Raw genomic sequence first — 27,428 nt, 5'->3', positions numbered from 1 at the left:
TATAAAAGGAGGTGACATGTATGTTTGAGACTCAAATATGGCTTACACGTTACCCATGCCCTCATTCCTTCTAAAAAGAATTTGTCTTGCCTGAGACTGCTTATTTAAGTGTTATCTAATGCAACATAGCCTTAGAAGCTTCTATTAGTCCTATTTAAAGAAGCAACTGGGTAACACTTTCATTACACAGTCTTTAAATACCTTTCTACCACCAGCAAATGACTTTCCTTGAAACCACACGGCCGCAGAAACTCAGCAAGCTCCCAGGAGTCCTTGCTCAGCATGGTGGTAGATGCAGGGGATCCTCTCTTGACCACCAGCAGAAAATTCAGAAATCTCCTTTCTCTGAATTTCTGCTGTGTATCCCATGAAAGAAGACTAGCGCAAGTCACAAAGTACATGGGATGCTATACAAGCACAAAATACTGCTGTGCCTTTTTCTTAGTACAGCTCTGCGGTAGGCATTTGGCTCAAAAACTCTCACATCCCATACAGCAGTTCTGGGGTCAAATCTCACCTTCTCCAATTCTGACCCAGCTTCTGGTTTATATATATTGTAGGAGGGAGCAGATATGGCTTAAGTATTAGGGTTGCTGCCATTTACAAGGGAATACCAGTTTTGAGTTCCAGGCTATTGACTTCGTCCTGATCCAGTCCTAGCTGTTAGTGAGAACATGGGAAGTAAATGGGCAAATGGAAGATTCTCTCTCTTTTTTTCTCTTTCTGTTTCCCAATAAATTAGGAAGATAAACTTTGGAAGAAAACTCTCCAAAGAACATTCTGGAAGAATGGAGTATTGTTGCTATTTTCCTTGAATATTGGCTAACCACAAGTCTCAGCAGTTTTTAGGGATCAGAATGTAAGAGTCGGTGTTCTCTCTAGTTGCCTCTGGAACAGAATTGAGTCCACACTCCACCTGTGAAAAGGTGAAAATTTTCTTTTGTCTGAATCAAGTAACTTGCCTGAAATTCCTGCAATAGAATTTCCTCATCTGAAACAGAAACACATTGGACCTCCATCACAATGTACTGGCAATGTTTCCACAGTTTGTTCAAATCACTATTGCAGCATTGTGAAGACCATAGAGCCTGCATAACTCTATACCAGGACTTCAGCAATGTTAAGGATTCATAATTCCACAGACACACTTCACATATCCTGTGTCACAAAGTTTCTGTCAACATCCTGCTTATGACTTCTAGACAATAAAAGAATTGGTACAGAATTTATCAGGACTCTTCAAAAAGTTCATGGAAAATGAGTATTATGAAAAATTATTTTTTAAAAAAATTTGCACCAGAACAAAATTATATTTTGATTCTACTTCCTCAGAAACTTTGTCACATTCCTTCATATATGAATATGTTAGTCATTATCATATGTAAATCATAATTATTTGTCAAAAAGCACTTGGTTTGAGGCTAAAGCACTTTTTTTTATTCACTTGAAAATGTTATGATTGCACTCTGGAAAGTGAGAAGTCAGCAGAAATTACTGATCTGCTTTAAAATGATCAAGGATAACGGTTTTACTTATACAGCAACTTATTGAGCAGAAATGTGGTGCTGTTTTCCCTGTCATTATCCCTGTGCAAGTACGATGGGAGACAACAAAGAACTCAGTCATTTACTACTCTAATGAACTCGAAGCAGAAAAACAAATATCCACAAGCCACCTGCTGTACTATTTTTTAACATTTCAAAAAAATGATTTGCTGTGATATAGGCTGCAAATCCATTTTATTTAAACTAATCTTTTAAAGCTGGTGGTGGGAGTAAAGATACACTACCTAGCTTCTAGGCTCTACAGCTATCCTCCTTTAGACAGTAAATCCTGCTGGCATCACAGAGCACCCTCCCAATTGGCCATTCTGGAAGTTTTCCTGGCAAAACCAAGGTTAGCCTACCTTCTGGGGTACACAGAAAAATAGAGGAAGGAATGCTTCAGAGAACCTTCCTACCCTTGATGCAGATGCACGCACAGGTCGGGGAGGATGCGTTGTTTGTAGATGGGATTAGCCCCCTGCCGGTCCGCCAGGATTTGAAAAGCTTGAGTTCCCCCTTGGGCTGGGGGAGGGGGAAAAGATGGGGATCAGGATCAGCTGACCTCTCCAGAGCTAAAATTTCACTGGAATAACTTCCCAGCCACCAAGGCCCAAGGTACACAGAGGCACCACTGTGGCACAAGGCCTCCAAGTGCCACATCCCCCACCTCAAAATTTTCTTCTCAAGAAAAAGAAGGAGTTGAATGGAGGGAGCAAGTGGAAAGGTCAGAACTGCACAGCCTTGAAAGCAAAAGTAACAATAACCCAGCCTTACTCTTGGCAACTTTTAGTCACAGAGTTCTGTGTTTCTCTAGATAAAATAATAATCTCAGAGCCACGGGTCCCTGGGATTAAATAAATGCCACTGATAGGACCCACATTCTTTCATTCTTCACCTAGGAAGCAGAACAGAAGAAACAGACTGGTTTATCTCTGCTCTTCCAGAAGATCTCAGGAAAAGATTGCTTTCAGGCTTGTTCTCCCATCCCTACCTGTAGAGCTGCAGCATGTTTGTGTTCAGCCATTAGCAGGTGTCTCTCTGCTGCTCTTGTTCTTACAGGTCCTAAAACTTCAGAAGGTTTTAGACAACTGGATAAGACTGTACCCAACCCAGATGGTGGCGGCCTCAGTTTGTTTCGTCCCATATAACCTTCTTTGTTGAGTAGGTGGGGCCTAAATGGGCAGCAGTTTGCACCTCCAGTAATAAACTTTGAAGTTTCACTCATGCTGAGCTAAGTTACTTGCCTTTCAAGCCCCTCCATGATGTCCTGGGCTTGGCTCCATATATAAAAGCTAAAAAGAGTCAATCATTAGCGGGTGTGAACAATGCCCAGATAACACCACCAGATTGTGTTTGTCTAAAGTGCCAAAGTGAATTGTTCGTTAGCATTTCTGAGAAACACCCGCGTTACACCCACAAGAGGGTATTAAATCATTCCAGATTGTTGGTGGGTTTTTTCTTAGAAAAGGAAAGAAATGAAATGAACCCAAACTCCCTGGAAGAGGATCAGTGTTTTTCCATTTTTACAGGCCCACCCAGTTGAAAGGAAATGTTGGGAAGAAAACAATTGGAATGAGGGAGCCTCAAATTTTCTGGAATCTCATTTCCTCTGCCTCCTTTTAAGTGTAGAGGAGGCAGAATGCTAGCTGACTTTTAATGCCACTCTCTTTACAAAATATGCTATTTCTTTTCCTTTAACTGCAGTTAATGTTGAATTTTTATCTTTAAATAATTTGTAATATGTTTCTTAATTTGCTGAAGAATCATGTTGCCTGGATTACACATTATCAATAGGGCACAGCAGACAAAATATGCTTCCTTTCTTTAAAAAAAAAAAAAGATTTTTTTTTTCAAAGTCAGATATACATAGAGGAAGATCTTTCATGCAATAATTCACTCCCCACGGCTGGTGCTGCACCAATCCGAAGCCAGGAACCAGGAACTTCCTGCACGTCTCCCACATGGGTGCAGGGTCCCAAGCCTTGGGCCATCCTGGACTGCTTTCCCAAGGCCATAAGCAGGGAGCTGGATGGGAAATGGAGCTGCCAGGATTGGAACCGACACCCATATGGGATCCCAGCACATTCAAAGTGAGGACTTTAGCCCTTGGGCCACTGTGTCAGGTCCGATATGATTTCTTTCCATGTTCTGAAGGAAGAAAGAGCCACTAGAAGTAGAGTCACAGACTGGGATCTTATTTTGCTGCAAGATGCTTTGAAATGCATAATTAAGAGCATCACTCTGCTGTGAACTTCTCCTCATTAACTGGGTTATTAGAAAGATCTTGGTTGATCTTGGAACTCATTAGACTTTGCACCTAGAAGAATCCTTCCATTTTTAACACATTGGGGCTAACAAATAAGATGACAACAACAAAAAATCTTATTTCCTGCTTCTTACCTTTTTCCAAAGCTACTTGGAACTTAACTAATGTTTCACACTAGAAAAATTATTTTATTATTTTTAAAGTAGTATTATCCCATATTTATATAACACAAAGGCAGAATAAACATCAGCTTAGTGAAACACAGACACCAGTTAAGGTAAAGGCAGAATTCTACAGCTTCTCCTGCCTAATCTACTCACAGCATAGCCCCCCTTGCAAAGTGAAAATACAAAATTGTTGACAGGTGAGTTTAATGGAGTTTCTATCACCTTCCTAGCTCCAAACACCAACCACACACCTCTGATTGCATTTATTTTAAGTAATATCTTACATATAAGCCTGTTTCAGACAATTGAGGTAAGAGCATGTATACAAAGATGAGAATGCATACATATGGCAGATTTGGGCAAGCAAAACCAGAAAGTGAGAATTTGGAAAGAACAGAATAAAGCATAGTGAAGCAAAACCATTCCACATGTGGGGAGGAAAAAAATGTTTCTTTTCTTGTAGGCTCTTTGATTAATCTATGTCTAAAATCAGATTAATTAAGAGGAAAAAGACACAAAAAATACACCTTCTCAAAGAAGTGGCCAGATATCTGAGGCCTATTAATTATCCAAAGCTATAGAAAGGAAAGGGAATTGGGCTTCTGGAGGCAGTGGAGACAAATGATGGAATGGAGACATCCCATCTTCTGGTTGATTCCTAACCCCAACCCTAACCCTAATCCTAACCCTAACCCTAACCAAGCCAATCCGAAGTAAGGAACTAAAAGTTCCTTCTGGGTCTCTGTCCATTTAAGATCTTCCGAAGAGGTGCCAGGAATGTGTTTCAAAATGGTCTGCCCAAGAATGAAAAAGGAGCACATATATCCCCTGGCTCCATGCTTCATGAATTGTGTTTAGTCTGTAGTTTGTGAGATCCCTCGTCCTACCAGGTCTGAGCATGTGCAGGCCATTTCTGATGCCACAGAAAATTTTGCACAAAATAAAAGGATGTGGAAAGGCATGAAGCACCCATGTAGAAGTGGTTGACCAAGAACAAGGAAAGGAGGACTAAGGATGTGAGGCGAGAACAAGACCTAATCAACGTAGCTAACTAAATTCCAAGGTCAAGTCATATTTAACATGTAACCTACTAATGCCGTATGTACTACTTGGGCTTTGTGCTCCTTTTGTATGAAAATTTGAAAGCATTAGGTTCACAGATATTGAAGAGTGAGAATCTTCCAGATTTTATTAGAGATGAAGAAACCAAGGCACAGATTGGAGGAACACTTAAGATCACAAGGTGTTCTCCATGACCACCTTGAGTTTCTACTCCACTTTATTCCTCAGGCTTCTTGGGATGCATGGACCATTAAGTGGGATTAAAAGTTTCCATGAGCTTTATTGGAAACTTTCTTAGCATTCTTTTCAGTAGAAATTTGTAGCTACTTAATTCCCTGAGATTCACATTCGTGCTGAGATTTTTTGTCAGGAGACAAAGCTAGTCATACTTCATTCTGTTCTTCTAAATTTTTCACCCTTTTAAAAAGATTGAATTATGTATTTAAAAGTCAGAGTTTTACAAAGAGGGAGACACACACACACACACACCAAGAGAGAGAGGGTTTTCCATCTGCTGCTTCACTTCTCTAATGACCACGATAGCCAGGGCTGTGCCAGGCTAAAGCTTGGAGTCTGGAGTTTTCTTCTAGATCTTCCATGTGGATATAGTGGCCCGAGGATGTGGAATATCTTCCACTACTTTCCCAGGCACATTAGCAGGGAGCTGGGTCAGAAGTAGAATAGCCAGTTGTCCAACTGGTGTCCATTTGGGATGTTAGCATCAGCAATATAGATGGTGATTTTGCTTGATATGCTGCAATGCCATGCTTTACCAAATATTCTTGGGTAGAATTTCTGGTTGGTTTGTTCTTGTAAATTTCAGCATCCTAATGTTTCAATGTGATTTTTTGTTACTATAATAGATTCCAAAGCTGGACACTTAAATATTAAGGAAAAAGGTTTTATTGCACTCAGGTCATGGCTCCTAGTCAGCTTGGTTCCGGTGAGGGTCTCCTGGTTACATCCCAACATGGCAGATGGCAGCAAGGTAGGGGGGCGGTGGATGGGAATAGAACAGCTTCCTCCTGTGAGAGCTAACTGTCATCTCACTAATCCTTTCTGGAGGTGACACCTTCAGTCACCTGCCCCTAGGTAACCAGAACCCAACTCAAGAATACCACACGGAGGACCAACCTTTCATCACATGAATCCTTATGGTACAAACACATCCATCTTCATACCAATATGGTCACAACAAGAACATTGAATACAAAGGCAACTTGAACAGAAGCCAGGAGCTGGGACCTGCCAAAAGCCTTTCTGGATGGAGAGTGCAGTGCAACTCAGGGGCCATTGCCTGCCTAGGACAAGTCATTATTCCACTGCTGACCTCATTCTAGCCATTTGTCTCTTGGGGAAAATTACAGCACTTGCTCATAGGTGATTCTTCAATGAACTATTATTTATAGGTCCCTCAGAATAATACCTGACAGAAAAATAAAACGAAACAAAAAACTAAGCTCTGGGAGCACCAGTTTGATGCAGCAGATAATTTGATACCTTGGGACACCTGCATCCCATTTCAGAGGGCCTAGTCAGCGTCTGCCTTTGCCTCACATTCTAGTTTTCTTCTGATATACACACTGGAAGTAGCATGTGATGGCCAAATGCTTGGGTCTGGAACATGTATGGACAACTTGGATTAAGTTCATTTGTGGTTTATATTTTTTTCAGGTTTTATTTATTTGTTTGAAAGAAGAGACCGAGGCACTCAGAAAGAAACAGAGATAAATCTTCCATCTGCTTATTTACTACCGAATTGGCTAAAATGTCTAGGACTGGGCCAGGCTGAACCCAGGAGTTTCATCAAGTCTTCCATGTGGATGCAGTGGCCCAAGTAAATGGGTTATCTTCCACTATTTTCCGAGGAGCATTAGCAGGGAGCTGGATTGAAAGTGCAGCAGCAGGGACTCAAATTCATAAGGATGCTGCAGGTGTTAGCTTCACTCCCTGCACAACACACCAGTCCCAACTGAGTTCTGAATTCCTTGCTTTAGTCTGGTCCAACTATGGTTGTTACAGTCATTTGCAGGAGCAAACCAGTGGGTGGAAAAATCTCTGTCTCTTTGCTTTTAAGTAGATAAAAATAAGTAATAAAAATAAAAGCTATAACCTGTGAAAACTTGTTTCTTTAAGGTAGAGTTTTTTTAAAGAAACATATATTCCCAAAGCTACTTTTTTAAATTGGAAGCTATCTAAATGTTTCCACCACAGTTGTGGAAAAAACCTGGATATTTTGTTGCTGTATATATATGCATTTGTGTGTATATCCATATACGATTTTAAAAGATCTCAAAAAGTTCAAATGTATACAAGGGGAAAAAAGCTTGAATATTTAAAACTTTTTGGCCCCAAAGTGAACTACCTTTAATTCCAATTTCCTCGCACCCTCATGTATATGTGAATGTGTATTTGGCCTGTATTACATCATATATTCAAAGCTAATGTCTTTTAGGGCATCATTAATTTTCTCTTTCAATAATCAGTAAAATAAAGCCATTTTCCTACTAAGTCCTACGTTTTAAAAATATCTGCCTGAAACTTGTAACCTGGTGCTTAATAGTTTTTTGAAGTAACAAATGAAATAAAGAAAATGAATCTAACAAAGTAGAAGAAATAAACATGCTTGAATTGTGTTTGCTAGAATTGTAGTAACTGCTTGAATGGATTATTGGATTGATGGTTCTTCTGAATTATTTCAGATTCGTGTAAGCTAGAAAAACATATGCATTCCCATCATGCACTGCATTTGCTGTAATTAACATACCTTTACCATGGAGTGGAAATTGCAATACCTACCTCACCTTTCTTACAAGGTTTGTCAAACTGGAAATGATGCTTGTTGGAAAAGTGCAACACTTATTGTTAATCAGCCCATATGGGATTCCCACATCAGCAACGGGCTATTCCACAAACTTGAAACCAGTCTGTTTGCAAAAGGTATTATTTGTGAATGGATGGATTCACGTATGCTTTGTAGGACTTGAATACTTTCTTAGAAAGTTCAAAAGCTGCCGTGTCTCTGACTGACAGCTGCGACTGGTATGGTCTGAGAAGACTCACTGTTACCTCGGAAAAGTGGAATCATTTGGAAACTTTGCAGTGGAGCTCTTGCTTCCATTTTAAAATGTTTGACAAGATAGCCTTGGTAGGATGCTTTTATTTCTGGGGTTTTCTACTGGAATATCCACCTCCCTTTCCCTGCAGCTCCTGTTTGAACCTGAGCAATAGCTCAGAAATCTGCAAACAGCCGGCAGTTTTAAAGGAAATTCTGGAGTATAATGAAGTCCTCTTGTCACCCGGGGACTGGCCTGCTGAGCTCCAGCCGCTGAAAGCAGCCGCTGGGGGAATTTCCCAGCCTTTGGAAACTGTCTCAGTGTCCTGGGTTTGCTCAAGTGCACCAAGCCTGTTTGCAAGGGCGGACTCCAGCTGGGTGGGTTTGCTCTCCTCCCAGGAGCTCAGAAGAGGTGAGAGGGCTGCTTCACATCTTCTCTGGGGCCCCAGTACGCCCTCTGTTTCCTTGAAGGAACACAATAGTTTCTTCAGCCTGTCCCTCTGCCAGGGAGCTCTCCCTTTGGCAACGCTCACACTGGGACATTTTTCCACATTTCCAGGATTACGGCCACTTTCCCTTAGATCTATGTGTGCTGCCTACACATACAAAGAAGCACTTGGGGACAGGATTAGTAGGATTAGAAGAGATTCACATATGTCCAGTTCAAGCAATTGGTATTCAAAGCTTTACACTTTCAAATGCCACCAAGAGAGAGAAAAGGAGCGGGAGGCCTGCTTTGCATTTCAGCACCTTCAAGAGAGGAACAGTGCTTTTTATTGGTGTTTAAAGCTGAGGGGATAAACAGATTCCTCTTCTGATTTAATCCAGTCCAACATACCAAGGCGTCTACTCCAGGGAACCGAATAGAAGCAACTCCAGGCTCGCCAATTTCTGTCTTGGGGTGTTTACAAGTTATAGCAGGTTCCTTTCCCGGTTGTGATTTTCTGTTTTATAGGCAGGTAATCTCTCAGCATTTTCCTTGCAAAGTATTCCTAATTCATTGGCACTGGTGTAACAACGTGACTCAGCTTCCCAGCCAGATTTGATTTGTATCAATTTATTGATGGGAGTTGGGGCTGTTAAGGCATATAATGAGCAATGGAAAGTGAAGGGAAATGTTGGAGATCTGTGCTTGAAATCTGCAAAAGTTATAGAAATAGTGAGATTAAGTTTTGTACTCACACTGGAGACAGAAGTGGCCAGCCCCAACCCATTCACAGCAGTATTTTTCTTACCAATTCCCTCTGTTTTCAGGTTTTGGAACTACTAGTTGCCACCTTCCTCACCTTCCTGTTTCCAGAAAAATGTGTTTCCTTTATGAGGCACAAAATACTCCTGGAAATGGCCACCTTTCTAGATTTTTATTCTGCCCTTACTGGCTTCATGAGCCCATTAACTATTGGACAAGGGAATCTTTGTTCTATTCTAGATTATATTTTTCATCTTATTTAGCAATGACATATCTTGATTAGAAAGTTTAATGTTGGGCCCAGTGCAATGGCTAAATGTCTAAATCTTAGCCTTGCTTGTGCCAGGATCCCATAGGAGCACAGGTTTGTGTCCCTTTTGCTCTTTCCCACCCAGCTCCCTGCTGGTGGCCTGAGAAAGCACTAGAGGATGGCCCAAAGGCTTGGGACCCTGCACCCACATGGGAAACCCAGAAGAAGCACCTGGATCCCAGGTTCAAATCAGCTCATCTGCAGCCATTGTGGCCATGTAGGGAATTAACCAGCAGACAGAAGATTTTTTTCTCTGTCTCTCTTTTCTATTAATCTGCCTTTCCAATAACAATGAATAAATCATCAGAAAGAATAAAAAGAGACAGAAAGAAAACGAGAGAAAAAAACAAAGAAAAAATTTAATGTTGGTGTATTTTGATAGTATTTTCACATCTTTCTCAATGCCATGGATTAAAAAAAAAAAAATTGTGTAAACTCTGAAAAATTTCTTTCACTGAAAAGTTGGTGTCAATCTTTTAAAATGCTCTTTATTTAGAGCTGCATTGTAACATAGCAGTTTAAGCCTCTGTCGTGGAGCCAGCATCTTATATGGGTCGTGTTTTCAGTCCTAGCTGCTCCAGTTTTGACCCAGCTCCCCACGTAAGGTATGGAAAAGCAAGAGAGAATGGCCCAAGTCCTTGGGACCCTGCAGTCATGTGGAAGATCCAGATGAGGCTCCAGGCCTCTGGCTTCAGACCAGGCCAGTTCTGGCCAGTTTAGGCATTTTGGGCGTGAACCAGTGGACAGAAGATCCTTCCTCATATGTCTCTTGTCTCTCTGCCCTTCAAATACAATGCACAAGTAAGCAAGTAAACGTTTTTTAAAGTCGTTAGTACCATACATACATGCTTTTGCTGTTAGTTCACTTCTGCATTAACTCTTTTGCTATCTTACGTGATTCAATTCATCTAACATATCTCATTTTTATACTGACACACAAAATGTTTACTGTATGTCTAGAAGGTAATGTAAGGCAAGATTGCTTTAATAGAGATAGACAAAAATAAAATAAAGCAAAAGATAATATTTCCAGTATAATGATCAAAATCTTTAGGACAAGTCTACTCTACTCTGTAAGTGTAAGTTAATACACTTCTTGTTGAGTTCACTTGCAAAGACTTGAGCCAGACAGTCATCATCCATAGAAATCTAGTGTGGTCAGAAAGTAGACAGCAGGAAGGAAATATGGAAGGAGCATATTTGCCTCCCAGATTCAGATACAACTTGTACTTATATCACGAATATCACTTATATATACTTATATCACGAATAATGTAGTCACTTAGTTACTTCAAAAAATAAGATGGTCTTGAAGTTAGTCAGTGGTGAGCAGATTTAAAGACTGTTAGCTCATCCTTCCTTCTTGGGAATGTGTATTTAATGGTGTTAGATGTTAAGAAGGAATGGTTCCAGAAGAAAATGTGTTGTTAAGTTGAAGTTATTTTTATGTTGATTACCAAGGAGAGGAAGTTCAGCTCAAAATTTTAAAAGGAAGAGAGAGTATGTCTAACGCAGGAGGACTTGGTGAGCCTACCACTACTCCCACAGCCAACAGTAGAAGCTCATGTAGATCATAGCAACGCTGTACTGGGGCTATCAAGGGATGCTAGCTTGGCTCAGATCATTAAGTAAATATCTATGGCCAGTTAAAATGTCAGTAAAGGGCAAAGGAATCAAAAACAAAGAAAACAGTGAAAAGATATTTGAGAATTAAATTATAAATTCATTCTAAGTGGTCCATATACATATGAATATATTTTAACCTACTTTCTTATTTTTCTCATCAATGTTTTCCTTATCTACTATTTCACATAAGTTGTCTAAGTGTATATGAGCGAATGACTTGTCTATACATTTCTGATATCAAGTAGAATGGATTACATGGGAAGAATGAGAATTTGCCCAGTGAGAGAGAATGTGGGCAACCAGTTTACAGGCTTCTCTTTGAGGATGGAGAAGTTCATTTTCGTGGCTTATTTATTTGTCTGAGTAGTGACTGCAATGTGTTGGATATGAATTTGTTTGCATTGTCAAAGTTGCTACTCAGAAGTAGGAGGGTGTGCATAGATGCTAAGAAGCAAAGAAACAAATTATATTTGGCATGATAGGCCATTGTTTTCAATTTTCATTCTTTTCTTGGTCGGAGACAATGACAAGTTGAATCTTTACTTCCTCAAATACTTCACAGGTAAATTCAAATTAGATTCATTCAATTAGATGTTTTCCCTCAACATTTAGAAGGGGAAGGGAAGCACAGATCATTTCGCTGCTTTCAAATACTGTCTCACCCAGACACATCACAGAAGTGCTAGGTCATTTCTTTAGCAGAGTTTTGGAAGCCTTGCTCTTGTTTCTCTTTACTGACACTACGTCATGACAATTTCATCTTGACTCTAGCTTCCTTGGGTCAGTGTATGCTCTGCAGGTTTGAATTCCTGATTCAGGTGACAATGTCAGAAGTAGCTATTTCCTCGTGTATTATTTACAAACTGCTCTGAAAGTCATTTTTGAAAACGATGTGGACAGCTCACCCCTTGTGGTGCATCACAAGATTTTTGTGTTAAGATTTATTTAGTTATTTATTTGAAAGTCAGAGTTAGGGAGAAATATCTCCCACCTGCTGACTCACTTCTCAAATGACCACAATAGAACTGGGACAGGTTGAAGCCAGGAATCATGAGCTTCATTTCAGTATCCCACGTGAGAGGAACGGACCCAAATGTGTATGCCATCTTTCTCTTTTTCCAGGTCTCTGATGTAGAATTGTATCAGAAATGGAGTACCCAAGACATTAATTATATCCATATGAGATGCAGCAACTTTACCAGCTATGCTATAATGCTAATCAAAAGATGGTCAAGGGGTTTGCGTCGGCACTCCACAGGTTAATTCTCCAACCTGTGGTACCAGCATCTGTCTGGGCCCAGTTTGTGTACTGGCTGCTCCATTTCTCATCTAGCTCCCTGCTTATGGAAAGGAAAGCAGGGGAAGATGGCCCAAGTCTAAAAATAAATAAGGGAAGGAGGGTCTGTAAGGAGTGATGAGGATACAAATAAGACTGTGTGATACACAATTTAAGCACCATACGAGTTTAGTCGTTGAAGGTTAGGCATTGTGGTCCATCATTTAAGACATTTAAGACATCATGTAAGATTCTTGCATTTCACATGGGTTCAAAATTTTATTTTGCTTCCCACCAAGCTTCCTGGTAAGGTACACTCTGGGAGTCAGCATTCAATGGCTCAGGTTCTTGGATCCATACTACTCACATTGGAGACCCAGCTAGAGTCTCAGGCTCCTGGCTTTATCTTCACCCAGCCTGGACTTGTGCAGGCATTTGATGAGTGTACCAACAGAAAGTAGATTTTTGTCTTTCTGCCTCCCTGTCTTTCAAACAAAAATATGTTAACACAAATAAAACTTTAGTCATTGGAGGAGGGTTTCTTACAACAAGTAGCATTTTAACTGGACTTTGAAACAAGGTTAGAATTTGAATAGGTGAGGATGAAGACAAAAAATGCTCACAGCAGAAGTGTCTTCCAGGGCATGGAAATATGGATAAGATGTGTGCAAGGCAAGGGAAGGAGGGTCTCTATTAGGAGCAATGAAAATACAAATGAAAGCAATGAGTTACCAATTTGCATATTCTTAGTTTTATTTCTTCATTTGATATACAGAGTTAGAGAAAAGGAGAGACATAAAAAGAGAGATCCTCGGGCCCGGCGCGGTGGCACAGTGGTTAAAGGTCCTCACCTTGCATGCCAGGGATCCCATATGGGCGCTGGTTCTATCCCAGCAGCCCCGCTTCCCTTCCAGCTCCCTGCCTGTGGCCTGGGAAAGCAGTCAAGGACGGTCCAAAGCTTTGGGACCCTGCACCCGCGTGGGAGACCCGGAAGAGGCTCCTGGCTTTGGATCAGCATAGCATTGGCCATTGCGCTCACTTGGGGGGGTGAATCATCGGATGGAAGATCTTCCTCTCTGTCTCTCCTCTCTGTATATCCGCCTTTCCAATAAATAATAATAATAATAATAATAATAATAATAAATCTTTAAAAAAAAATTAAAAAAAAAAAGAGAGATCCTCCATTTGCTGGTCCATGCCTCAAATCACCTCAATAGTCAAGGCTGGTCCAGGTCAAAGCCAAGAGCCTGGAACTCCATCCAGGTCTCTCACATGGGGCTCAAGGGCCCAAGCACTTGCATGACCATCTTCTGCTGCTGCTTTTCCTGAGTGTATTAACAGGGAATTGGATTGGAAATTGAGCAATAGGAACTTGATCCAACATCCATATGGCACAGCTGTGTCAAAGATGGTGACTTAACCCAATTCACTATAATCCTAACCCTATGAATTTGCATATTCCCAATAGGTCCAAAGATCTCTATTTCACAGTACATTTTCTTTATTTGATTCAATTATTTTAAGGGTCCACAGGTACAAAAAAATAGAGAAATTACAACCATTTATTCATAAAATACTCTCATTGTTCCATTCATGCTTGTGTATGTGTTTATTTTGAGAGCTTGTTTGGAGGTTCTAGCAGGGGAGCACAGCTGCTCGTACACCCTTGACCAAAGACCGGTCCTCCTCTAGCGGGGAATGGTCGTCCTCTTCGACCGAGCGCGCAGCTTCGGCAGGGACGCACATGGAGCGGTGAGGGAGGAAGGGGACACCCGCCTAGCCAGCCAGATCAGCCGAATCAACCCTGGCGATCAATGGGGTGACAGATGTCGCAGCCAGATCGCCCTCACATCCAGTATGTGCTTATTTTGAATAATATAATAAGCACCTGCGAACAATCCTCCCAGTTCAGAATCTAGAACCCTGATAATAAGTTCTATAATTCTACTTGATCTTTTCCCATCTCACATCCCTCTCTCTTGCACCATAAGCAGCTACTATCCTGAATGTAGATTGAGTCTTCTCTTTTTTGCTTGACTTTCTATTTTAAAATATTTTTTTTCACTTTCTAAAAACCACAATTTCATTCTAACTCCTTAAAATTTTATAAAATTGTCATTCATGTTTCACTCAGTCTTCTGATAATCTCACTATTCATTTTGATTTTTTACTGATGGTATTTATCCGTGCTTTTGCATAAACTAGTTCATTTGTTTAAGCTACTATAGAATTCTGTGTATTTACCCAATTTATTTATCTGATTTTCCGTTTATGACTATATCCTACTGTGAACAATGAATATGCTGCTGTAATGTAAGTCTTAGGTGGAGGTTCATGAGTAACCGGCTGGGCAGATATCCTTGAAGTAGAATTTCTGGGTCATAAGACACATGAATATTCCACTTCATAAGACAATATAAGGTTTCATTCTGAAGTGGTTGTACCAGCTTATATACCTACCAAAAATGCAAAGAAAGTGATGTTAAGCTAGTGCTGTCAACACTGATATTGTCAAATTTCTTAACACTTGCCATGTGAACAGATATAAAATGCCATCTCTTTCTCTTTGTTTGTGTTTCCTTAAACAATAGGTTGGAAATGTTTTCATATTTTTATGGGATAAGAATTTTCTCTCTTGTGATATTTGTTTATTTGCTTTGCCATTTTTCTGTTATTCTTTTCAAACTGATTTGTGTGTATGATACTAATGCTTTGTTGATACTATATGTTGCCAAGATCTTTTCCCTGCTTAAAAATAGTCTTCTCATAGCCTTTCCCTGAGTGCCAATGAAAAGTTCACCATCTTTATGTTCTGTTTGACCCTTTTTTAGAAACATGTTCTGACCCTTTTTAGAAAGAGAAGTTCCTGTTGCTTTTATTAAAGAATGCTACGTCTGTTTCAAGAACACAAATGAAGTGCTTTACCAGCTTGCTCTTGAAATTTAAGTTTGATCCACCTTGAATCTGTGTATAACTAAAAGGTGTGCGTGACACTGTCGGTTACCACAATGGCATGCATGATGGCAACTTCTGACAAAATGAACATCTGGAAATCATAAGAAACTTGTATGCATGCACAGTCGATAAGCAAATTTCATCCAGGAATGTAGATTTTAGCATTTTTCTTTGTATCATATCTGCCTGTGTCCTTCACATCACAGGCAGGGCACCCCAGCCAAGAGAGAAGCAACAGCTCATGAACTTACGAGATAAAGAAGGTATTTTTGAGAAGTTACATATCCCTAGGGCTGGTATTGTAGTGTAGCAGCTTTAGGTCACCCCATATGACACCAGCATCACGTATGAGTCCCCAAAGGAGTCGTAACTACTCTACTTCCTATCCAAATCCTTGCTAATGCACCTGAGAAAGCAGCAAAGGATGACTTGGTTCCTTGCTACCCATGTGGAAGATCCATTAAAGTCCTAGGCTCCTGGGTATGGCCTCATTCAACCATGGCTCTGGCCATTGACCCTATCTGGGGGGGAGTGAACCAAAGAATGGAAGCCCACCCCTCCACACACACACACACACACACACACACACCTTCTTCTTACTTTCTTTCCCTGTCCCACTGTTTGTTTCTCTTTCAAACAAAATAATTACTCTCAAAAACTGTGTATTCTCCAAAAGCCCATTTTCTTCCCTTTGATCACATATGTTCAAGTTTTGATGAAAAGATAATTTATTAAAGAAATTTATGAAATATTTTTGTCTTAATGTTGATTTGACTCTCGTTGCTATCTCAAACAGGGCTTAAAGGAGCATCATAAATGAATGGCATCAGTTTTCTTGTCGTTCTTGTTCTGTTTTCAGTAAATATTTCTGACTGCCAAGTGCATGTGCCCACTTACTTTCGGTTTCTAAAACTCTTTAAAGCTCTGAGATTAAATTGGTTAAGATCTACCCTTTTCCACCACACTTATTTTTCTATTTGGTATCTGCTCAGTACAAATTACTTTCCTCAAAAGTATTATTTCCTATGTAATGTGATTATTTCTATTAAAACAACATAATAGGAGCAAAGACCACCAGCACCCACCCTGCACACTTAACTTACACAAGAGTTAAAATTTTTATAGAGATGAAGAGACAAAGTGAGTACAGTAAATATCCTTGATATGATATCCATAATTATATCTGATTTCCTTTATGCAAGTTAATCACATATAAAAACTTTTCCCAGAAAAAAAAAATAATTTTAACTGCAGAAAGAATTTCTTTTTTTTTTTTTAAGATTTATTTATTTATTGGAACGTCAGATATACAGAGAGGAAGATCTTCTGTCCAATGATTCACTCCCCAAGTGAGCGCAACGGCCGATGCTATGCTGATCCGAAGCCAGGATCCAGGAACCTCTTCCAGGTATCCCACACAGGTGCAGGGTCTCAAAGCTTTGGGATGGCCTTGACTGCTTTCCCAGGCCACAAGCAGGGAGCTGGATGGGAAGTGGAGCTGCCGGGATTAGAACTGGCGCCCATATGGGATCCCGGGGCGTTGAAGGAGAGGAATTTAGCTGCTAGGCCACAGTGCCGGGCCCCAGAAAGAATTTCTGAAGAACCTTAGACAAAATAAGAATTATCTTTATCTGCCTACAAATTTCTATTACTGTATTTGCATTTAAATAAATGCTTTGTTGTACCATGAGCTACTCTTGAAACCACATACATTATCTATTAATATACAGCTGGAACTTCTTTATCAATAGAGAAAATCCATAATACTTGACAACCCTGTCCTGTAACATTAGGCTATAGTATTAATTTCTTCAGAATTCTATTTGCTAGTAGGGTTTCAAGCTGACAGTATTGCTAGTATTCTCCTTCGCTGCAATAACAAGAGTTCTGAGCCATGCCAACATTTAGGAGTACTGTCCTAGAAGGGTAATTGAGAGTTTTGTCCTTCTCACAGGTTTACCTCGGGTGCTTTGACTGCTTTAACACATTGCGGGATGTGTGAGCATGAAGGAGTGCGCCAAGAAACCACAGGCAATTTCAGCACAATTGGGAAACTTGCTACCCCTTCAATATTGAAAAGCAATTATCAAAGTGTTCTATATTACAGTATTCAAGTGGACATTACAGTTTTGCTACATCTACACTATGAACACATATCTTCTAAGTATTCATATGTGGAAAAGCTCCATAAAACTCATGTAGAAGTAAGATTTATTGCTGTGTTTTGACTGAGGACACGGACTCCAGGTTTTCCAAGTTCTATTCTCTGTCTTTCTCTCCTCACCTTAACACTTTACTTTCCCAAAGTCTCTTCAAATTTGTTACAAATTTATCGGGTAAGGGAGAACCAAAATAATTAAATGGAATATTTCTTTCCATAAAAGTAACCTAATGTTCTGTGATTTGTTTCTATTAAAGGGTTAGGATACATAATCAAAATGATTAGGAAAAAATGAGGCCCTGAAAAATGATCAACTTTTTAAATTTTTCTATCTTGAATGATGTCCTAGTATGAAATAATTACTTCCATTATAATGTTCATGTTATCAAAACAATATATCCCACACTTGCAAGAGGTTTTTACTATCAAATCTTAATAATGCTGGTGAGAGTCAAAGGGTAGACAGCCTGGTTGGGTAGTAGCACATGGAATGATAGACATCTCGGAATTTTGACTGACGAATTGCTTCCATTTGATCTCCTCTCTCCCTGTCTTCTCCATTCACACACACAACAAAAGAAAAGCAGGACTCAGAGATTCAATCATCTGGGTAACTGCTATAATTTTACTACGTAGTATGCGGTAAAGATATTGATGATAAATTGGCTAATGATGACAGTTCAGTTTTGTAAAGTCTACATTCAGATTGTAGGTGATGTACAAAAAATTCTAGACAGCTAAATGCAATGGGTCAATGAGAAAGGATCAATTTTTCATTTCTATTTGATTTTAGAAATGACGAAGCAAGGTTCACCACGTATCACAGATCCTGCACCAAACCATTCAACATGTTAAATGGTTAATTTTTAACAAAATCCTTATAATTTCTCAAAATTTTTTCATAAATTGTAGTTTTCAGGACTGTGCCATGATGAGAACATTTCAAGTCTAACTAAATTTGCAAATAAGTATGTGATATTTTTCCCCTGTTTCTGTTAGAAACATATGAAATAGAAATTAGAAACATACATTTCTATTAGAAGCATATGAAAAATAATTTATCCATTTCTTACTCAGAACTCAAATGCATTAAATAAATATCTCATTATATTTACCTTTATACAAATATGTGTAGTTTTGAGGCTTATAAGTACCTAGAATAAGACAGCATAATAAATTGCTACCATAGATGTAAATATTGTTTTAATTTTTTCATTCTTCTGTCCAGTAATTCTTATAATCTAATCTTTTTGTGGTGTCTGCAATGTATTTTTGCATAAATCTACATATTACTGAGCAGAAATTAAAATGTACATGTGCTACATGAGATAATTATCTCTAAAATGAAGTTAAATTGCTTATGTCCTTCAGCAAAGAATACAGCAATATACAGCTAATTTATCTAAAGAAATGTACTAAGGGGAGGATCCAAAACCTCACCCAAAAAGCAGATTTCAGTATCCTATGTTTCTTTAATATTCAGAGATCAAATTTTATATCGTGCCTTTATTAATTCAGGAAAGAAGTAAATTAATAATAATAAAACACTATCAAGTAATCACTTGCTTGTAATTCTTTAAGTATTGCCATTAACGGTGTTACAAATCCAAATTGTCAGGACACATGCCAGGACTGTGTGGATATGAAAGCAAATTTTAACATCATTCATCAACCTCCGTGATTGATCACCCGTGATATTGCAATCAACCTACACGCTCCAATATTGAGGGGGGAAAGCTTCTCAATGTAAAGGCTTTTTAACTAGAGGAATACTCAGCTGAGCGTTTTGGCAGTTGGGCAGATGTTATTATCAGAACGGAGAGAAAAAGAGTCCGAAGGTATGTTCACTAATTGAGCAAAAATCCTCCAGATGAAGCCCAGACGTTCCCATCTCTTTTGACTTTAGTGCGACTCTAAATAATGGTGAGGAATCTGGAAGTCCTGACTGGCGATGCCGCTAGCACACCACTACAGCCAGACTCTGTAGTTCTGCCAGTGTAGGTACTTGTCCGCATTATCCCGTTATCAGCACCTCATCATTGCGCGCTACTCCCGGACTTCCTAGCATCCTCCAATCTCCCATCCAACGTTGCAAAAAGCAGTTAGTGTCGTCTTATAACACTGTGCTGTTCTTCAGCAGCCTACTATTTCCCATGTATGAAAATTGGATTATAAATAATAAGTTTCCGAGATGTGTAAAATATGGAAGAACTCGGGCACCCGAGCTTTTTCGGAGTCAGTCTGCCCAGTTGCATCCCCTAGGATGGCTGGGAGCTTAATTTCGGCAGCTCCAGGATGTCCCGACTGGGCTGGGTAACCTCGGCCACTCAGCAGGCGCAACCTGTGCCTGCCAGACTGCAATTTATGTTGACATGTAACTTCTTTAAAATTGCTTGTTTTTGTTGCAGTGACTTCTCGGCTCAGCCTAGCAAACCCGGCGATCCAGCACCTGCTATTGTCATGAGGCTTTTTGTCTTTTGTAGAGAGGTTATTTTTGCTCAGTTAAGGAAACGTACTGTGTGCGAACTTTCTCAGTGCTCTAAAGTAGCTTTTAGGCTGTTCTTTGGTTGTCAGGGAACAGGACAGACAGATTTAGAAATGAAATGTGAACTCATAACACGGTTTTTCGATCTTGGCCAAAGTTTCTGGCAATCAAGTTCGCGGTTGGGCGAACAGACGCCCCTGGACATAACGGATTGACCTGCTCGACACTGTGAAGTCTCTCTGCAAGTCAGCTGTACAGACATTTGCTGCTGGACTGGGGCGGAGGTTGGAATTGGGGCGAGGGGGTGGGGATTGCTCCTAACCAAAATCGCCGCAGCTTCAGGCAGAGCCGGTTGCTCCAGGAGAGAAGCTGGGTAGTTGGAGCCATGGAACGGTGGGCGTGGGACGCCGAACCGCGCGCACTGGGCAGCGGGTAAGAGACTGTCCAGGGCGACTGCGGGGCAGAGAACTGTGTCGGGAAGAGCTGACAGCACTGGGGCAAATCGTGCTGGGGAGCTCCATCCACTGAACCTGGGGTAGCCGAATACAGGCCGTGCGTCCCGGGGCGCACGGTGCTCGTTGGACGCCTCTCGCGACCTAGTGCCTGGGTATAACCCGGAGCTTTTCTGCGGCGCGCCAAGACGGAGAAACTCCTAGGCCCAGGAGAGGCTTGGCGGGAGGCTACTCGCCTGCTAGGGGACGTACCTGTTGCCAGAGAACGACACCTTCACCGCCCCGCCTCTGCAACGCAGCCTTCGGCAGCTGCGAAGGTGAAGGGTGTGGCCGGCAGGAGCGCTGTGCAGAGGCTGGGTCTCCAGCTCCAGTGCCGCGCCTGTATTGAGCTTTCTATGTGCACCCGGCCAGGTCCAAGGTCAGTGCGTGTCCCTCACCGAAGCCCCTTTAGGCTGTTGCAACCTTGGCCCCAACTAGCTGCTCCTTCATTTTCCCCTACCACTCGCGCGCAGGTGGCTGATGGCAGAAACAGAAATCAAAAGTTTGCGGTCCTGAGCTCCCCACCACCGCCGCCGCCGCTCCTTCTCTGCTTAACCAGAACGGGTAGAGCCTGTGTCCCTACGGTGAACCCTCGGACTCCCAGACCTGCCAAGCCAAGTGCGGGAGCGGGAAGGGGTGGCGGTTGCGGTGCCTCCGCCCTGTTGGGCCCTGGCGAAAAACGACCCATTTTATGGCGAGCAAAGTCGCGTCAGATTTATTCAGCCGCTTGTAGTTAATCCCTTGAATCCTTGGGGAATAGGGAAATGATCCGCTTCCTACTCCCAGGAGGGCCAGGAACTTCTTATAGTCCTCCTTGAAAGTATTCCCATAGGGACCCTAGGACTTGAACCAACCTGCATTCCCACCGTGGTGCTTCCGGAAAGGAGAGGAGAGGGTGACCTGGGAGCACAGGGCGCACCGCAAGCGGAACTGCGACCAAGTGTGTACTGGCCTGGCCAAGGAGAAGCTGCCAAGTCAGACACCTGTGGGTTACCGCTGCGGAAAAACCCTTCCTAGAAACCCGGGCCTTTACTACAGAGAGCCCAGGGCCGCTTCCTGGCCTTAATGCAGCCCGGATTAGAGCCTAGAGCAGAGTGCCCTAGACCCCTCTTTGGGGGGAAAGGCCACGCTGAAGGAGAGGGGCTTCTGACTGCCCCCCGTCCCCCGCAAAACCCTGGCCTCTGTCTTTCCAGACCAGCCGGCGTTTTGCGTTTTTATTCCCTCACCCTCTTTTTCTCTTTTGCTGCCTTCTCTGCTGACTTGCAGCGGCACTAAGCTTTATTTCACACCGTGTGCTGAGAGTTTGAGCTCTTGAAACAGACCCCTCTGCTCTAGCAATGCTTTCCGTCTGGGCTAGGGAAGGACAGAAACGGACACCTAAGAGTTAAGAGTGGGTGGGGGAGCAATATGGAGCAGCTGCCTGTGCCCCCTGGGTCGGGGCGGGGTGCCCTTGTACAGCTCTCCCCAGGCTTGGTCTGCGGGTAACCGCAGACAGCAGTGGTGGGGAGGGAGTCCCCCGCTCCGCCTAGCTGCCCTCCCATCACTAAGCGCCGCAGACAAGCTAGGGCACTTTCTTCATGGGCGATTCATTGGTTGTCACTATTTTAGCTTAAACAAAAACAAAAACAAATAGAATGATGGGCGAGGCTGGTGACTAAGGACAATTCCTTCTATGTGGATATGACCACGCATTTGGACATCACTCTCTCCACACCCTGTAGAGTCTCTTGGAGTCTTCGTCTCAGGGAACTTGTTTCACCACAGCGGAGGCTTCGGAAGAGAACTGTGCCTAGTCTTCAAGACCATGAGCGTCCTGGCCTTGGCGAGGGACTGCTGGCCGTTTTCTAGCTTTTATGCACAAGTATATTTCAATGTGAAACAAAGCACCTGTTTTTCCGAGGCGACTGGGTGCTGCCAGGGTTGCTTCGCCGGCGAGACTGTGCAACTACACAAAGCCAGGCCTTGCCGAGCGCGCCAGCTCTGGACCCGGGCACACAATCTTCCAAGGCGGCTGGATTTGCGTGGATGCGAAGTGGGGCCCACTTTGGCGAGCGCTTGCCGTAACTCCGCGATGCGCAGAGGACCTGACTTGATTCCGGGATCCATTGGGTTTTTGCGCTTTCCATCCAGACACTGCCCTAACCCAGCGTCGGTGTAAGGTTCTTCCACCCCTCCACCCCGAAGCCTGGAGACCGGGATGCTCTGCCAGGTCCCGCCCTCAGGCTAGCTCGTTCACTTCCCGCCCCAAACACCGCCAGTGAGAGGAACAGCCTGAGCGCAGCTCCGCTCTTGCTCGTCGGACTCACAGTTCCAGGCCTGTTCTGGGTCTGAGATGGAGTGCAGCGCCCGCACTCGTGAAGGCAAACGGGGCTCTCCGTGACCTTGCCTGGTCCAGCCACCCCTCGCGTTTACACACACACACACACACACACACACACACACACACACACACACACATTTTATTATTTAACCTTGAGCTCCATCTTTCCCTGGCCCCCTGTTTAGGGCGGCCGCAGCCCGGTGAACCGACGGGTGCCAGCCGGCGACTGCTCCAGGCACTCCAGCCCTAGGCAGCATAGCCAAGCTGGGAGCCAGGATTGCGCCGCCACCTTCGCCCAGCGCCCCGGGCTAACCTTCTCTGCGGGACAACCTTTCCGATGCCCGACTCACTCTCCGACCCTTTCGACTCCGTCTCCATCTCTCCTTCCCAAGGTTTTTCCTTTCTTTCTTTTTTCACATTAGGATCTTCCCCTTCATTTCTAAGGTTAGAGAAAAACTGAATTTCTTTTCAATGAGCTACTTTTTTATAATAGAGTGAAAGATTAAGCATAGATAATGAGCGATCACTCAAAGAAGTGTCCCGAGCAACATCAACCACCAAATGCGGGCGACTCATAGAATTTGCACCTGGAAAGCTGATTAAACAAAGTTAACATTGTCCAAAAGAGGTGCAGGAAAACCCCAGACGGCGAACCTCGGAGCAGCCCCCGCTGGTTCAACCTGCCCTTCATCCGCATCTCTTTTTGCACTGAGGCCTTCCTTTTCCTCCACTTGGAATCAACTAGGAAAGGAAGGAGACACAGTCACTTCCTCGGGTTCCCTGTGGGCGATTCGGATAGGGGAAACAGGGAAGGGGGGATAGAATGGAAGAAAGTTTAAAATGTGGGGAGGGAGGGGAGGAGAGAGCTGGAGCGGTGAGTGTCAATCAGAAGGTTTTGTGCCTGAGGGCTCCTAGCGGTGAGAGCAGAGGTGTCCCAGCGCGCCGCCACCATGAATATGAATAGGAATCTCTGCGAAGTAGGACTGCAGAGCGCACCGCCCTGAAGGATGGCACGTCATCCTAACCAGCCCAGGATAGATAGGAGGGCTCCTTTTGTCTCTCTTCTCCGCCGCGGCTCTATAAAAGCCCCTCTTTTTCAGCAGTGAGGTTAGTTAACGCTCACACCAACTAGCTGTCCAGGAAACCGCCGGAGCAAAGAGACTGGCGTGGGGAGGGAAAGAGGCGGGGAACGGCATTGCCTCCGCTTTTCTTTTCGTGTCTTGCAGCTAAGAATTGGGCTGCTGGCTGGGGTCTGCTGTTATTTTTAAATTTTTTTAATTCAAGATTTTCTTTAATTCCCCACGTTGTCCCCCCCTCCCCCACACCCCTTCCGACAACGGTAGGGCCCCATCCCCTGCAATAAAATGAATTCTGATTCGAGCTCTGTCTCCAGCAGAGCTTCGTCTCCGGATATGGACGAGATGTACCTGAGGGACCATCACCACCGCCACCATCACCACCAGGAAAGCCGGCTCAACTCGGTCTCGTCCACGCAGGGCGACCTGGTGCAGAAGATGCCGGGGGAGAGCCTAGCGCGCGCCGGCGCCAAGGCCGCAGGAGAGAGCAGCAAATATAAGATCAAAAAGCAGCTGTCGGAACAGGATCTCCAGCAGTTGCGGTTGAAGATCAACGGTCGGGAGCGCAAGCGGATGCATGACCTGAACCTCGCCATGGACGGGCTGCGCGAGGTCATGCCCTACGCACACGGGCCCTCGGTGCGCAAGCTCTCTAAGATCGCCACTCTTCTGTTAGCCAGAAACTACATCCTCATGCTCACCAGCTCCTTGGAGGAGATGAAGAGGTTGGTGGGCGAGATCTATGGGGGCCACCACTCGGCCTTCCACTGCGGGACCGTAGGCCATTCTGCTGGCCACCCAGCGCACACGGCCAACGCCGTGCACCCTGTGCATCCCATCTTGGGCGGCGCGCTCTCATCTGGCAATGCATCCTCGCCGCTGTCCGCTGCCTCGCTGCCCGCCATCGGCACCATTCGGCCTCCACACTCCCTGCTCAAGGCACCCTCCACGCCGCCCGCGCTGCAGCTGGGCAGCGGTTTCCAACACTGGGCCGGCCTCCCCTGTCCCTGCACCATCTGCCAGATGCCACCACCACCGCACCTGTCCGCTCTGTCCACCGCCAACATGGCCCGGCTGTCGGCTGAGTCCAAGGACTTGCTCAAGTGAGCCGCGGGCCGGCCCGGCTGCCGAGGAGCAGGGAGGAGCGGCGGGGAGGGGCCCAGGGGCCGGGCCGGGAGAAAAGGGAGGCTGGGCACTCGGACCAGGCAGTCAGAGGGAATTTCAGACCCGGCAGACCCCCGGGAGAGGAAGGGGGAGAGGACAAAATGCAGTTTCTAGAGGATGGCGCTGGGTGCTGGAATCCGACGTTGTGTGTGTTTTGCGTGCATGCTGCTTGCCCCTTAACGCGCCCGTGTTCCCACTGCCATATATGCTCTTGTTCAACTGCGCTCGCTGTGCACAGAGGCGAGGCGATCCGTGCGGTGCAAGTTGAAACTTGCTGAGGAACTTGTGGATTGGTTTATTCTGCCTCTGTGTTCTCACCTTGGAAAAGGAGGACCCATTCTTTTGTGCCAAACAAATGTAAATACTTTGTGGAGCTGGACACTGGGAAGATTGTCTCTGCCCTCGCCCTGGCTGTTTGGAAAGAGAGAGAAAGAGTGAGAGAGAGAGAGAGAGAGAGAAAGAGAGAGAGAAAAAACCAAGGTTTGAATCTCACCTTGAGTCCAGGGCACTACACTTACTCCATGGGTTTTCCTTAAGACACAATGTAGATCAAAAGAATGCATGCCGGCTTCTCCATGAATCTTGTCTGAACATGTTGTGCAGGCCGTGGTGCCATGTTCCTTGTAACAAGGATTAATCAGTGAATTCTCTGACATATGCCATGTATCTGTCTGTGGTTTATGAAATGGCAAGGGGGCAGAGTGTAGACACCCACACTCACCCACACGCGCTTCTTCCCCTAGCCCTAGCCCTTTCCAATACACATTCCGAATCTCCCTGGGCTCTTCCAGGGTACACCCCACCCCAACCCCAAGACTGCAAAGGCTTGGGCTCCCTGCAGTAGCTTCCCCACTGCCCCTTGCTCAGTTACTCTGCATGTGGGGTCAGCTCTCTCTAGTATCAGCTTTGAAAAATGTATCATGCTTTGGGGGAGGGGTGCCATTTTTATTTTCCTGAACATCTGCTCGAAATATTTTGTTAGGGCCTCAGAAACAATACCTGTCTTTATTTTTTATATATTCTTGATAACTATGATATATTTATTAACAGCCAGTGTTTCTGGATGAGATTTCAAATAAAAAAGAACCATTAAATCCTGGTTTTGCCTTTGCCTAACATCTTAAAAGGAAAAGGGGGTGGCAGTGGGATACAAATCATATGGGCCTAAGCAGGTAGACCTCGATGTGATCCAGGGAATTTGGAAGGATGGGCAGATGCAAAGATGTTTCTCTGACCTGGTACAGATAAAGCAGATGGATAAACCGGCATTAATTATGTCACCCAAATATCCTCCCAAATGGGCCACAGTTCACATTCTGGTTTTATACTCTTTGAGTACTTTGTTTCTTTGCAGTTATCAGAACCTCATAAATTCAGCAACTGAAATCAAAACAAGGAATCTGGAAACCAAGTCGCAGGAAGAGAGAGGGAGGGGGTGCTCGCTGTGTTGCCAACAAACAAGGGTGAAGCAGTAAGTTAACTTCTTTTCACGTTAAACCAACCTTTTAGTCTCTCCTCCCCTTGTTTAAATCCAGTGTGTGTTTTCCACATCAACCAAGGGTTGTTGTGGAAGATAACCAAATACCCCTTCTGCCTCCTCAGCGGCAAGCCTGCCCTTGGAAGAGAGGCAGAGCCACTTTGCTTTTTAAGGTGAGCTCTGAGCTGAAGGCAAAGGTAGCTCATGTCCCAGGACCTTGCAGATTGATATCAAGAATTCTTTCTTAGGAAATTTCTAGTCAGATGCATCAGGGAACATTCAATATCTTCTACACACATGCTGGCTAGCACGGGGCTTATTTCACTCAGTGAATTGTCCCTCTTCACCCCTCAACACTTTGAAATATTTTGTCTAAACAAGAGGCATTCCGAGGGAGAATATCATTTGTTCAAAGATGGGGAGAAACGAGCTCCGGTGACACCAATTGCAGTTGCACAGGTGCCTGCTTGCCAAGAAAGAGCACAGAGCCCTGATGAAAATGTGCCACCTCCAGAAGCTCTTTCTGACTGACACCTGCCAACTGTCAGTTGAGGCCAAAGCTCCTCCGTGAGCCTTGGACACCAAGGACTCTTTCCGGGATGCAACAAGAAGTTTACATCTGGAAAGTGTTTGCTCTCAGCTTCCTGGGTACTAAGGCTTGCCCAGTGCAGGTGTGGGGGTGGCATCCCTGGGTCCCTCCTCCCATCCAACTCCCTCTCTTTTATCCCATTGTATACTCTCATTGCCTCCTGACCCCCTTTCTGCCAGGGAAAAGGACCCAAGATGTGAATCTACCATGGAGGG

The 27,428-nt window shown here is 43.7% G+C and overlaps 1 protein-coding gene across 1 annotated transcript; it reads left to right on the top strand.

Annotated features, from left to right (window-relative positions):
- The first annotated feature begins 24,271 nt into the window (after window positions 1-24,271).
- On the top strand, window positions 24,272-25,090 carry OLIG3 (oligodendrocyte transcription factor 3). Its single transcript, XM_040965580.1, has one exon. The coding sequence runs from the start codon at window positions 24,272-24,274 to the stop codon at window positions 25,088-25,090; it is 819 nt and encodes a 272-aa protein (XP_040821514.1).
- The last annotated feature ends 2,338 nt before the right edge of the window (window positions 25,091-27,428 follow it).

This window comes from Ochotona curzoniae, unplaced genomic scaffold, assembly GCF_017591425.1.
Source record: "Ochotona curzoniae isolate NIBS_2020 unplaced genomic scaffold, NIBS_Ocur_1.0 scaffold_3890, whole genome shotgun sequence".
Classification (NCBI taxonomy): Eukaryota; Metazoa; Chordata; class Mammalia; order Lagomorpha; family Ochotonidae; genus Ochotona; species Ochotona curzoniae.
The sequence above is the reverse complement of the archived record's forward strand: the minus strand, read 5'-3'. Positions and strand labels throughout refer to the sequence as shown.